This window comes from Myotis daubentonii, chromosome 8 (genome assembly GCF_963259705.1).
Source record: "Myotis daubentonii chromosome 8, mMyoDau2.1, whole genome shotgun sequence".
Lineage (NCBI taxonomy): Eukaryota > Metazoa > Chordata > Mammalia > Chiroptera > Vespertilionidae > Myotis > Myotis daubentonii.
Genome location: NC_081847.1, coordinates 67239636 through 67251937, shown reverse-complemented (window position 1 = coordinate 67251937; position 12302 = coordinate 67239636). Strand labels below are relative to the sequence as shown.

At 47.7% G+C, this 12302-nt stretch overlaps 1 protein-coding gene across 3 annotated transcripts in view; it reads right to left on the bottom strand.

Moving 5' to 3' along the window:
- Positions 1-11911, bottom strand: part of EEFSEC (eukaryotic elongation factor, selenocysteine-tRNA specific) — a 247626-nt gene extending 235715 nt beyond the window's left edge. The window contains exon 1 of one of the 3 annotated variants that reach the window (XM_059706790.1): positions 11519-11911. In XM_059706790.1, coding sequence (XP_059562773.1) covers positions 11519-11837 — 319 coding nt within the window. In that variant the 5' untranslated portion in view covers positions 11838-11911. The remainder of the gene's footprint in view (positions 1-11518) is intronic. The other 2 variants (XM_059706789.1, XM_059706788.1) reach the window with 2 other exon arrangements.
- Between the last annotated feature and the right edge of the window lie 391 nt (positions 11912-12302).

The following is a 12302-nucleotide window of genomic DNA, read 5'->3' as shown; positions in this document are numbered from 1 at the left end:
GTTGGGGTAAGGGGAATGGGAAGTTATCATTTAATGGGTATAGAGTTTCAGTTTTGTAAGATGAAAAGAGTTCTAGATATAGATGCCACCAAATTGTAAACATAAAAATGGTTAAGATGGTAAATTTCATGTAGTATATACTTTACAACAGTTAAAAATAAAAAATTATTTTCAAAAGAGGAATGAAGTATATATAGTTCATGCTACAACATGGATGAACCTTGAAAGCATTACACTAAGTAAAAGAAGCTAGACACAAAGGTCACATATTGTATGATTCCATTTATATGAAACTAGGGGCCCGGTGCACGAAATTCGTGCACTGGGGGTGTGTGTGTGGGGCGGGGGGAGTGTCCCTCAGCCCAGCCTGCCCCCTCTCACATACTGGGAGCCCTCAGGTGTTGACCCCCATCACCCTCCAATCGCAGGATCGGCCCATTGCCCAGGCCTGACGCCTCTGACAGAGGCGTCAGGCCTGGGCAGGGGACCCTCATTTCCCCCCATCACTGGTTCTGCCCCCAGACCAGGCCTGATGCCTCGGCCAGAGGCGTAGACCCCCATCACCCTCCGATCGCCTGATCGGCCCCTTGCCCAGGCCTGACGCCTCCGCCAGAGGTGTCAGGCTTGGACAGGGGACCCCCATCTCCCCCTGATCACTGGCTCTGGCCCCTGCCCAGGCCTGAGGCCTCTGGCCCAGGAATCATGCCTGGGCAGGGGACCCCCATCTCCCTCTGATCGATTGCTCCACCCCCTGCCCAAGCCTGACGCCTCTGACCCAGGCTTCAGGCCTGGGCAAGGGGGCCATCATATCCCCCCAATCCCCGGCTCCGCCCCCCACCCAGGCCTGATGCCTCGGCCAGAGGAGTTGACCCTCATCACCCTCCGATCACCAATCACCGGATCGGCCCCTTGACCAGGCCTGAGGCCTCTGGCTGAGGCGTCCGGCCCTGGCAGCGGGGACCCGCAGCTGCAGCGGCCCCGCGATCGTGGGCTTCGCTTTAGGCCCAGGCAAGGGACCCCTAGCTCCTGGGACTGCCAGCTTTGACCGTGCCCAGCTCCCATCGCTGGCTCCACCCCTACTTCCTGCTATCACTGGCCAGGGTGGAAAAGGCGCCTGATTCTCTGATCATGGCTGGGGGGCAGGGCAAAGGCAGCCCCAAGGCCGCCTTTGCCCTGCCCCCCAGCTCTTAGCTCCCCCCTGGGTTTCCGATCACTGTCAGTGGCAGGGGGCTTCTTCCTGCTTTCCCTTTCGCCTCCCTGCATTGTGCCTACATATGCAAATTAACTGCCATCTTGTTGGCAGTTAACTGCCAATCTTAGTTGGCAGTTAATTTGCATATAGCCCTGATTAGCCAATGAAAAGGGTAGCTCGTACGCCAATTACCATTTTTCTCTTTTATTAGATAGGATGTCCAGAAAAGACAAATCTATAGAGACATTAAGTAGATTAGTGTTTGCCTAGGTCTGGGGGAGAGAATGGACAGTGACTGCTAATGGGTATGGGGTTTCTTTTTGCGTTTTTTTGTTGTTGTTGTTGCTGTTTTTTTAAATAAATTTTTATTTCAGAGGAAGGGACAGGGAGGAAGAGACAGAAACATCAATGATGGTGAGAGAGAAAAATCATTGATCGGCTGCCTCCTGTACGCCCCCTACTGGGGATCAAGCCCGCAACCCAGGAATGTGCCCTTGACCAGAATCAAACCCAGGACCCTTCAGTCCACAGGCCAACGCTCTATCCACTGAGCCAAACTGGCTAGGGCTGGGGTTTCTTTTTGTAGTGATGAAAATATTCTCAACTTAGACTATGCAACAGCTACACAGTATTGTGAATATACTGAAAAAACAACCAAAACCAGTTTGGCTCAGTGGATAGAGCGTTGGCCTGCATACTGAAAGGTCCCAGGTTCGATTCTGGTCAAGGGCATGTACCTTGGTTGCGGGCACATCGCCAGTAGATGGTGTGCAGCAGGCAGCTGATCAATGTTTCTCTCTCATTGATGTTTCTAACTCTCTATCCCTCTCCCTTTCTCTTTGCAAAAAATCAATAAAATATATTTTAAAAAACAACAACAAACAACCACATTGAAGTGTACACTTAAAATGGGTGAATTTATGGTATGTGAATTATATCTACACTAATAAAAGAGAAAAATGGTAATTGGCGTACGACGATACCCTTTTCATTGGCTAATCAGGGCTATGTGCAAATTAACTGCCAACTAAGATTGGCAGTTAACTGCCAACAAGATGGCGGTTAATTTGCATATGTAGGCACAATGCAGGGAGGCGAAAGGGAAAGCAGGAAGAAGCCCCCTGCCACTGACAGTGATCAGAAACCCAGGGGGGATCTAAGAACTGGGGGGCAGGGCAAAGGTGGCCCTGGGGCAGCCTTTGCCCTGCCCCCCAGCCATGATCGGAGAATCAGGCGCCTTTTCCACCCTGGCCAGTGATAGCAGGAAGTAGGGGTGGAGCCAGCGATGGGAGCTGGGCACGGTCGAAGCTGGCAGTCCCAGGAGCTAGGGGCCCCTTGCCTGGGCCTAAAGCGGAGCCCACGATCGCGGGGCCGCTGCAGCTGTGGGTCCCCGCTGCCCGGGCCGAATGCCTCAGCCAGAGGCATCCTGCAGGGGCAGAGGCGGAGCCCGCGTGATCGCGGCGCCCCCCGCTGCCACTGCAGGTCCCCGCTGCCCGGGCCAGACGCCTAGGCCAGAGGCATCAGGCCTGGGCTGGAGGCAGAACCAGTGATGGGGGGAAATGAGGGTCCCCTGCCCAGGCCTGATGCCTCTGATAGAGGCGTCAGGCCTGGGCAAGGGGCCCATCCTGCAATTGGAGGGTGATGGGGGTCAACGCCTGAGGGTTCCCAGTATGTGAGAGAGGGGGCAGGCTGGGCTGAGGGACACTCCCCCCCCCCGCCCCCACACCCAGTGCACGAATTTCGTGCACCGGGCCCCTAGTCTCAATATAAATGTTTAAAAATATTATTGAATATCTATGTGCCTGGCCCACACAGAGTAATTCAGCTGTCTCTGTCCTGTGATGCCCCTTGTGAGGCTAATGGGAACAACAGTTGGAAGACAGCCTGCAACAGAGGAGTGGAGGCATGAGGTGGAACTGGAGGCATGAGGTGGAACTGGAGCCCAGCTCATTCCTACTCCCCGCTCCACCCTGAGGCCACCTCAGAAATGACAGGCTCCACCTCATCAGGACTGAGGCCTTGGGTTACCTAAAGCATCAGAGCTGCATATACTATACTGTCATCTTCATTCAGCATAGCCCAAGGTCAACTGAGGCTCCAGCCAACAAGGAATGACAGCCATCGTGGAGTGGAGGTGGGGAGTAGGGTGATGGGGATATGTCCCAGGGCTTAATTTATGATGCCTGGGATGCCTGTTCAAATCTTATTCCATCCTGGATGGGTTGACTTTGAAGAAAACCCCAAGAGACATGCTGAGAGAAAACAAAAGAGATGCTAAGTGAAAAGTTTAAAAACAATTAATTTTAAATGATTACAGCTTTAACAAAAGCTATGGCTATGATTTCCTTCTGACTTTGATTATAACCTTCCAGCAAAAATATCTGCCTTAACAAGGCAAAGTCTTTGCATTATTTTCTATTCCTAGCATGACTACAAAAATATTCTTTGATTTAACATTTGATATGTTTTGTTCTCAAGGGCAAGCCCCATGAGAAGAAAAATGTACCCTAACAGAATGAAATATGACTACCTGTTTCCATTTTTCTTTTCTGTTGGTTCCTGTTCAAATATTCTGCATTAATTTAAACTCAGAGCTGCATCTCTGATATTGTGCTACTCCCACACTGTCATCGAAACTGAAGTAAAGTCACCCGCTGTCCAACTCCAGGAGAAAGTACTGCAGACACAGCTCAACTTGAGACTCTCCTAGAGATGGCTAAAGGCACTCCAACTTGGATAGAGATCAGGTGGGGTCAGAGAGTGAAAAGGTAGCAGACAAAACAGGAAAACTTGTATCTGAATAGAAACTTGGCACTGAGGGAGGCTGACTTCCAATCTGGACATAAAGAGGCTTTAAGCAAGTTAAAACAAGAGACACCAGTAGAGAACATCACAAAAGTGGCACTGGCCCGAGCCGGTGTGGCTCAGTTGGTTGGGTGTCATTCCGGCCCGAAAGGTTGCTGATTCAGTTCCCAGTCAGGGCACATGCCTAGGTTGCAGGGTCAGTGCAGAAGGCAGCCTATTGATGTTTCTCTCTCTCTCTCTCCTTTCCCCTCTCTCTCTAAATATTAATAAAATAAATTTAAGTGGCACTAGAGAAGAGAAACTTTGGTATGGTGCACACCTTTCAACAAAGAATAAAAAAATAAAAGGCAACTTTCCCTGGGTAAGCACCAAGGTTCGGGGAACCTATACCTGGCAGATTCTAGGAACTAAAGAAGTTAAGGTTAAGTTTGCATTTCCACTTATATCAACTCCTTTAAATATGCCTCAATAGCCCTAGCCAGTTTGGCTCAGTGGATAGAGCGTCATTCTGTGGACTGAAGAGTCCCACGTTCAGGGCTAGTGCAAGAGGCAACCAATCAGTGTGTTTCTCTCACATTGATATTTCTCTGCCTTTCCCCTCTCTCTTCCACTCTCTCTAAAAATCAATGGAAAAATGTCCTCGATGAGGATTAAAATATAAGTATATATATGCCTCAATATTTTAGGGCAGCAGTTCTCAACCTGTGGGTCGCAAACCCTTTGGCGGTCGAATGGCCCTTTCACAGGGGTCGCGTCGCCTAAGACCATCCTGCATATCAGATATTTACATGACGATTCATCACAGTAGCAACATTACAGTTATGAAGTAGCAACGAAAATAATTGTATGGTTGGGTCACAACATGAGGAACTGTATTTAAAGGGCCAGAAGGTTGAGAACCACTGTTTTAGGGCAAACATATATTAATACCACAGAATCTGTATTTCTACACAGATTCATAAAAAGACTTAGGGACAAGGAAAACCAAAAGTAGGGTTTTTTCCTTTGCTTGGTTGGTTGGTTTTGCATTAGAATAACATCCAAATATCTCAAATGGTCAGGCCCCCAGTTTGTTATCTCTGCTTGTCCTGTATGGCTTTCTGGGCATTATGTGAAGATGCCCACACATTAATATAAAAAATCTGCTGAAACCGGTTTGGCTCAGTGGATAGAGCGTCGGCCTGCGGACTGAAAGGTCCCAGGTTCGATTCCGGCCAAGGGCATGGACCTGGGTTGCAGGCACATCCCAGTGGGAGATGTGCAGGAGGCAGCTGATCGATGTTTCTCTCTCATCGATGTTTCTAACTTTCTATCTCTCTCCCTTCCTCTCTGTGAAAAATCAATAAAATATATTTTAAAAATAAATAAATAAAAGTCCTATGAGCTACTGCAAAAAAAAAAAAAATATATATATATATAAAAAATCTGATTGAGCCCTGGATGGGTAGCTCAGTTAGTTAGAGCATCATCCCAATGTGCCAAGGCTGAGGGTTCCATTCCCAGTCAGAATACATACAAAAATCGACCAATAAATGCATAAGTAAATGGAACAACAAATCAATATATATCTCTCTGTGTCTGTCTCTCTCTCTCTCTCTCTTCCTTTCCCTAAAATCAATTTTTCTAAAAATCTGGTTAAAAGCACACATTCAGTAACACACACAAACACCCTGTTTCATGGGGCCAAAGAAAGTAGCTCAGACAGACTGCAAGCATACTCCTTGATAAAACAGGGCAAAGGGACAAGCACTTTCTCCACGCTGGCACCAAGAGCTCAGAAAGCTGGAAAAACAGAAGGCAACTTAGCTTGTTTTACAAAGAACACTCTTTCCCAGGCTGCAGAGATAAAAATTCCAGGGCTGCTGACTGTTTTTCCTCCAAAAAGAGTAACCCTGAGCTAGACTTACAAAGCTTTGGCAGCTTTCGTCAGCTGTGTCCAGGGGGACCTGAGATGGTCCAAGCCACGCAGGAAGAACCACTTAAATAAATGGTAGGCACAGGAGGCAAGAGATCAGGGAGGCAAGAGATCAGGGCAACAAGTGGTGGCAGAAGAGCTGCTGTTCATTAACTACTGGAACAAAAGACCAGGAGACAATACACTGTTAATCCTAGCAGCCACTAGAGGACTATAAATTGCCAAACCAATATACCGGCATTTTTCAGCTCTCCTCTTTCCTGCCAGAGTTAGATTAAGGATGGGTCCAAGTCCCTCATCCCCACCCAAGTCTTTAAAACATACATTACTGAATCTTTTCGAAGTTCTAACCCTGAAAGGTTTATACTCAAAATGGATTAGAGAAAAATGCTGCCCTGAAACACCACTACAGGGGACTGGAGAGGACAGGCACACTTCGTCATTCACACTGAGAATGCCTGAGTATAGGCTGTGTGGTCAGATCAACATGGATTCAAACAGCTCTGCCATTTATGAATTGTGTTTCCTGATCTCTCTGAGCCTCTGCTTTTTCATCTGTAAAATTGGAATATCTCTTACCTCACACATTGCTGTGAAGGTAAACAAAAAAACATGAGGGTAGCATTAAATAAATGGGAAGTTATTTACCCCATTTGTTATTAACCCCATAGCCCCACTTAGGAGTTGTATCTATGGCCACATAGATCAAGGAGATAAAACCCAATTTTCTCTAAGTTAAGAAATAATTCTTTTTGTATATGAAACTATTTAGGGGAGCAACAGGAATAAAGAGAGCCAGCTTTATGATACATTAAATTTCAGAGAGAGAGAGAGGGAGAGAGAGAGAGAGAGTGTGTGTGTGTGTGTGTGTGTGTGTGTGTGTGTAAAAAAAAATTCAGAGATATCATCATGGAACTCAGACAATAGTTCTAATTTCCTCCTACTGAGAATAATGTATTCAGCAAGGGGTCCAAACCATTCACAACAAACCATTCACTAACAAAAGCCCAATCTTCCCGCAATCCCAGGTATAGGTGCAGTGCCTTCTGCCAGTAGGAGTCCCTGCCCAGCGATCTTGCCTTTCTAAAGTTTGGGCCTGAACATGTCACAAACATGCTTTAAAAGCCTCCCAGTACCCTTAGGAGAAATCTACACTAAGGGCCTAATCTAAGCCAAACACTTACCACTCTATGGGATCTGGCCCATCAACATTTTATTTTCATCTTCGGTACACCTCCCTACACACCATGCTGATTTCCAGCTGCACCTAAATGCCAGCTGTTATCTCTGATTCTAAACAAACAAGAGAGCAGATTTAAGCCTCAGAGCCCTGCCCAGATATTTTCTCTACTAGGAAAGCTCTTCTTTCCCTATCATGCCTCCCCAACCCCTGCCCCCAGCAAATTAGGTTATTCCTGCTTTTGTCCTAAGTGCTAAAAGCTCAATAGGTCACTCTGCACGTGGAACAGTGCCCTCTCCCAGGCTCTGTTGTCAGTTCCTACGAAGGGAAAAGAATCAGCATGCATTATGAACCTACTTCATACTGACTGCTTTCTGCTCACTATAACCAGCTAGCCCAGGAGCTGGTACACAGGTTCATTCACTTGGAACTTACCAAGTGCTACGATACCCCAGGCTCTGGACCAAAAAGAGAGAACACACTGGAGAACAGAGACAATTAACAAGTAAACACATAAAGAATATCAGATAATGGAAAGGGCTATATGGAAACAAAATATGGACACGAGAAAGTATGAGGAGAAGAGAGGTGGAGACACTTTAGATAGGTAGATCAGAGGAGGCCTCTCTGAAGTGACATTCAAACTGAGATGTAAATGATGGGGAGCCAGATGACTAAACAGAGAGAACAGCAGGTGCAAAGACCTGCCCATTCAATAAGTAGAAATGAAGCCAGTGTGGCTGAAGGTAGGGGGAGGAAGGGATGAGGCTTGTTGGAAAGCAAAGGCCTGACCATAAAGAGGGTCTCTTCCTATGGCTATAAAAAGGAAGCTGGGTTTTACTCTAAGCACGATAAGAAGCCACTGGAAAGTCTTGAAGCTGAGGGTTGGCAAGATCTGAGGATCATTTGTAAGAGGAGTACACTTTCTACTACATGGAGAATGAGTTAGAGAGAGGAGGAGTGCAAGTGGTTAGGAGAGGAAGAACGAAGTCCAGAACTGTAAGAGTCCAGCTGCCACCAGCCAGGATTTGGCCTCTGGAGACATTTCAAGAAGGCAATGATACCACGGTCTCATGGATCATGAGGATAACTAAAGATACTGACCAGAAGGGCAACAGAGTTAGGTTCCAACATCAGCCCAGGGTATTTTACTTCCCAAGCTTCAGTCTCCTCATCTGAAAAAAAGACTAATATTCCCACTACATGCCCACCACTTGAGGTTGTTGCATAGAATCAAATTCTTGGCAATGGGCCTGGGTCAGAGCAGGACCTTAAATGTGAGCATCCTTCCCTCAAAAGAAAAAACTCTATTTTCTCCTTTCCCTTCAAAGGAGGGTAGGGATCTGACCTATTAAAGGCTAAATACTAGCAGCCATGGTCTCACCATTCCAATGTGCTCAGGTCACATTTTAATGCCTGTAACAAGAAAAGTCTCACTCAGGAGGTGAGAGAAAAATAAAAAGATTCACAATGTACACATAAGAGAAAAATTCCTCTTCTTTTCTTCTATAATTTTATAGTCTAGACCAGTGGTTGGCAAACTGCGGCTCGCGAGCCACATGCGGCTCTTTGGCCCCTTGAGTGTGGCTCTTCCACAAAACACCACGTGCGGGCGCGCATGTACAGTGCGATTGAACCTTCGTGGCCCGTGCACAGAAGTCAGTATTTTGTGGAAGAGCCACACTCAAGGGGCCAAAGAGCCGCGTGTGGCTCGCGAGCCGCAGTTTGCCGGCCACTGGTCTAGACCAAGGACTTGCCAAATTCTTGGGGCATTGGTGATATAGAATCAGGGCAGTATCTGAAACCTTCGTGCCCCATCAAAAGCTTCTCTATAAATGTATACGTTAGAAGGGGGCAGTGGCAGTATAAAGTGGTCTGAGGAAGCGTGGGGAAAGCTTTGCAGTGAAGCACATCTGGGCTATGCCACTTATTAGCAACACCCCTAAATCCCAATTTCCTCAACTGTTAAATGGTAACCACCACACTTTTTGTAGGGTTTGCCCAGAAAGTGGCAAACATGCCAGAAAAGCAATGCCAATAAAGAGCTTTGTAGTTACTACTATCTGCCAGTGTTTGGAAGGCCCAGAATTAGATTCAAAAATCATACAGTTAGTAAGAGTGAAAGCCAGGCCCCAAGCCCAGTTCTGACTCCAAAAGTACATCCTTCATCACTTTACATTATATATTAAAAAAAACTAAGAATTTGCCTTCTCTCTCTCTCTTTTTTAAAACCTGTCTCTTCCACTTCCAACCTAGACTGACTCAGAGTACATCCCTTAAAAAATATATTTTTTTAAATATATTTTTATTGATTTTAGAGAGGAAGGGAGAAGGATAGAGAGATAGGAACATCAATGATGAGAGAGAATCATTGATCGGCTGCCTCCTGCACGCCCCCCACTGGGGATCAAGCCTGCAACCCAGGCATGTGCCCTTGGCCAGAATCGAACCTGGGACCCTTCAGTCCGCAGGCTGACGCTCCATCCACTGAGCCAAACCAGCTAGGGCCATCCCTTAAAATATATTTGGATGTGACCAAACAGAATTCAGTTACAAGACGAGGAGAAAAGGGTAGAGAAGGTCACATGCCTCTTTATATTCATCTGATGACTGAAATTTATATATATATGGCTTGAGTAGCAGACTTTAAGCAGCGTGATCTTGGGCCAATCCCCTCCCTTCTTTGAGCCTCCATTTCCTCTACTGTAAAATGGGGAAATTATCTCAGACTTCCTACAGCATGGAACAGTTAAGCAGTAACAATGATGAAAGCACCTAACACACTCATCACTGTGTTATTGGACTTGGCATGCCCATGGACCAATGAGGCCAATAAAATCATCAGCCCAAGACAGACCACGTTAGGCTCATGTCAGAGTCCATGTGGAAGACAAGTTGGGATTTGCACAGACTGGTCCAATCAATACTCCTGAGAACATACTTCTAGAAACTCCCTTCAACCCTTGCCTGCTTGGCCCTACCGCACCAGCAAAACAGCTGCCTGGAGGGTCCCAGGAGAAGGACATGTTCTGTAAGACTTTCAAGATGCCACTGATGAGCCAAGTGGTGACAGCTAGGAACCTGCTTTGGCTCTACTTCCAGTTGCCCCTGCTCATCCTTCTCCCCACATAGAACTTTTCAAAATTCTTTGATTCCTCTTTTTTTATGTTTTTATTGATTTCAGAGAGGGAGAGATAGAAACATCAGTGAGAGAGAATCATCGATCTGCTGCCTCCCGCATGCCCCCCACTAGGGATCGAGTCCTCTGAAACCCGGGCATGTGCCCTGACAGAGTCAAACCATGATCTCCTTGTCTCATAGGTGGACGCTCAGCCACTGAGTCACACCAGCCGGGCTCTTTTGATAGATTTCAAATCTATGCCTATGTCACTGTTTTTCATCCCTTTTAATAAATATTTGAAGATGCTGTTGTGGTAGAACTGCGGGTTAAACATGTTCAATAAAAAATAATCATCTGGCCTAGCAGAGGCTCAGTGGTTGAGCGTCAACCTAGGAACCAGGTCACAGATCGAATCCCAGTCGGGGCATATGCCCAGGTTGTGGGCTTGACCCCCAATCAGGCAGAAGGCATCTGATCAATGATTCACTTTCATCATTGATGTTTCTATCCCTCCCTCTCCCTTCCTCTCTGAAATAAATAAAAATATTAAAAATACATATACACACGCCCTTTGCCCTCGCCAGTTCAGTTCTAGGAGCTTATCCTACAGATACACTAGCACACCCATCAAAGATTTCTGTTCTAGAAAATTCACTGAAGCATCATTAGCAAAAACTTGGAAAGGCATAAATATCCATCATTAAGAGATAGTTAAGAAATGTTGGTGCAAGTGTACAATGGAATTTTATGAGACCTTTAAAAGAATGATGTAGCTTTAATGTACAGATCTAGAACCCTTAGAGTAAAATAGTATATCTGTTGTTACCAATTTGTTAAAAAAAAAAAAAAAAAAGGAAGAAGAAAAATAAGTAGGGGGATATAGGTATACACAGGTATGCTTGTCTTTATATGAGTTTTTCTGAAATGATACGCAAGAAGCTGGGAACAGTGGTTGACTCTGGGAATGGGAACAAGGCGACCGAAGGACAGGTGAGTGGAGACCTTTTTGTGACATTTTTTACGTATATAATTTTTGTACTCTTTTCAGTTTGTTCGTGTATAACAAACACATCTTGACTTTTTGAAAAATAACTTTTTTTCTTTTTTCTTTTTTAAGGAAAGCACCTTCCTGCTCGGTGGTGCTGGGTGGGAAAAGCTTCCAAGTCAAGCGCCGGGGGCCTTGGGCGAGTCCCGTCCGCCTCGCGGGGCCTCGCCGGCCCCACCTACTGAGCGAGGCCATCTCCCTCGCCCGACAGCTCCGCCCGGCGTCCGCGAGCCCGGCTCCCGTCCCCGGCCCGCGCTCACCGCCAATGATGGTCCGGATGAGGGAGGCGTGCCCGGGGCAGTCGACCAGCGTGACCTGAAGCTGCGGCTCGCCGGGCTCAGGCCCGGTCTCCGGCGCCGCGGGGTGGGACGTGGGCAGCGCCGACCGCAGGCGCGCGGGCAGCGGCACCGAGAAGCACGAGAAGCCCAGGTCGAGCGTGATGCCGCGCTCGCGGCTCTGCGGCTGCTTGTCGAAGGCGGCGGTGGAGGCCGTGGTGCTCAGCGCCCGCGCCAGCGCCGTCTTGCCGCTGTCAATGTGGCCCAGCACGCCCACGTTCACGTTTACCCGCACCCCTGCCATGCCGCCGCCACCCCGACCACCAGCCGGTTCGCCCCTCCCGCGGCCGCCGCTGCAGTCCGACCCTTTAAGCCGTCCCCTCCGTCACCCGCGCGACAGACATCCCAGTTCCGGGCCCGAAGTTTCCGCCTTCCAGGCACCTATGGGCACCGCCAGACCCAGCGCAGAAGGAGGGTGTCCCAGGACGGGACTCTACGGAAGTCGCCGAATACAGTGCTGCTCACCTGGCTCCTCCCACCTAAAGCTTGGAACCTGAGCTTGGGGAATCCATCCTGCCATCCACTGAAGAGCTAGAACAGCATAGAATACACAGAGAATCAGAACCCTGGACCCAGGGCGCGGCCCTCTTACTTCCTCCCTCCCTCCCTCCCTCCTGGTGATCTTTCCTCTCTCTTGGCTTTAAGAGCCATCGACTTTTAAATGGATATCTCTAAGCACACTTAACTGCAGGTTTATACATACAACTTG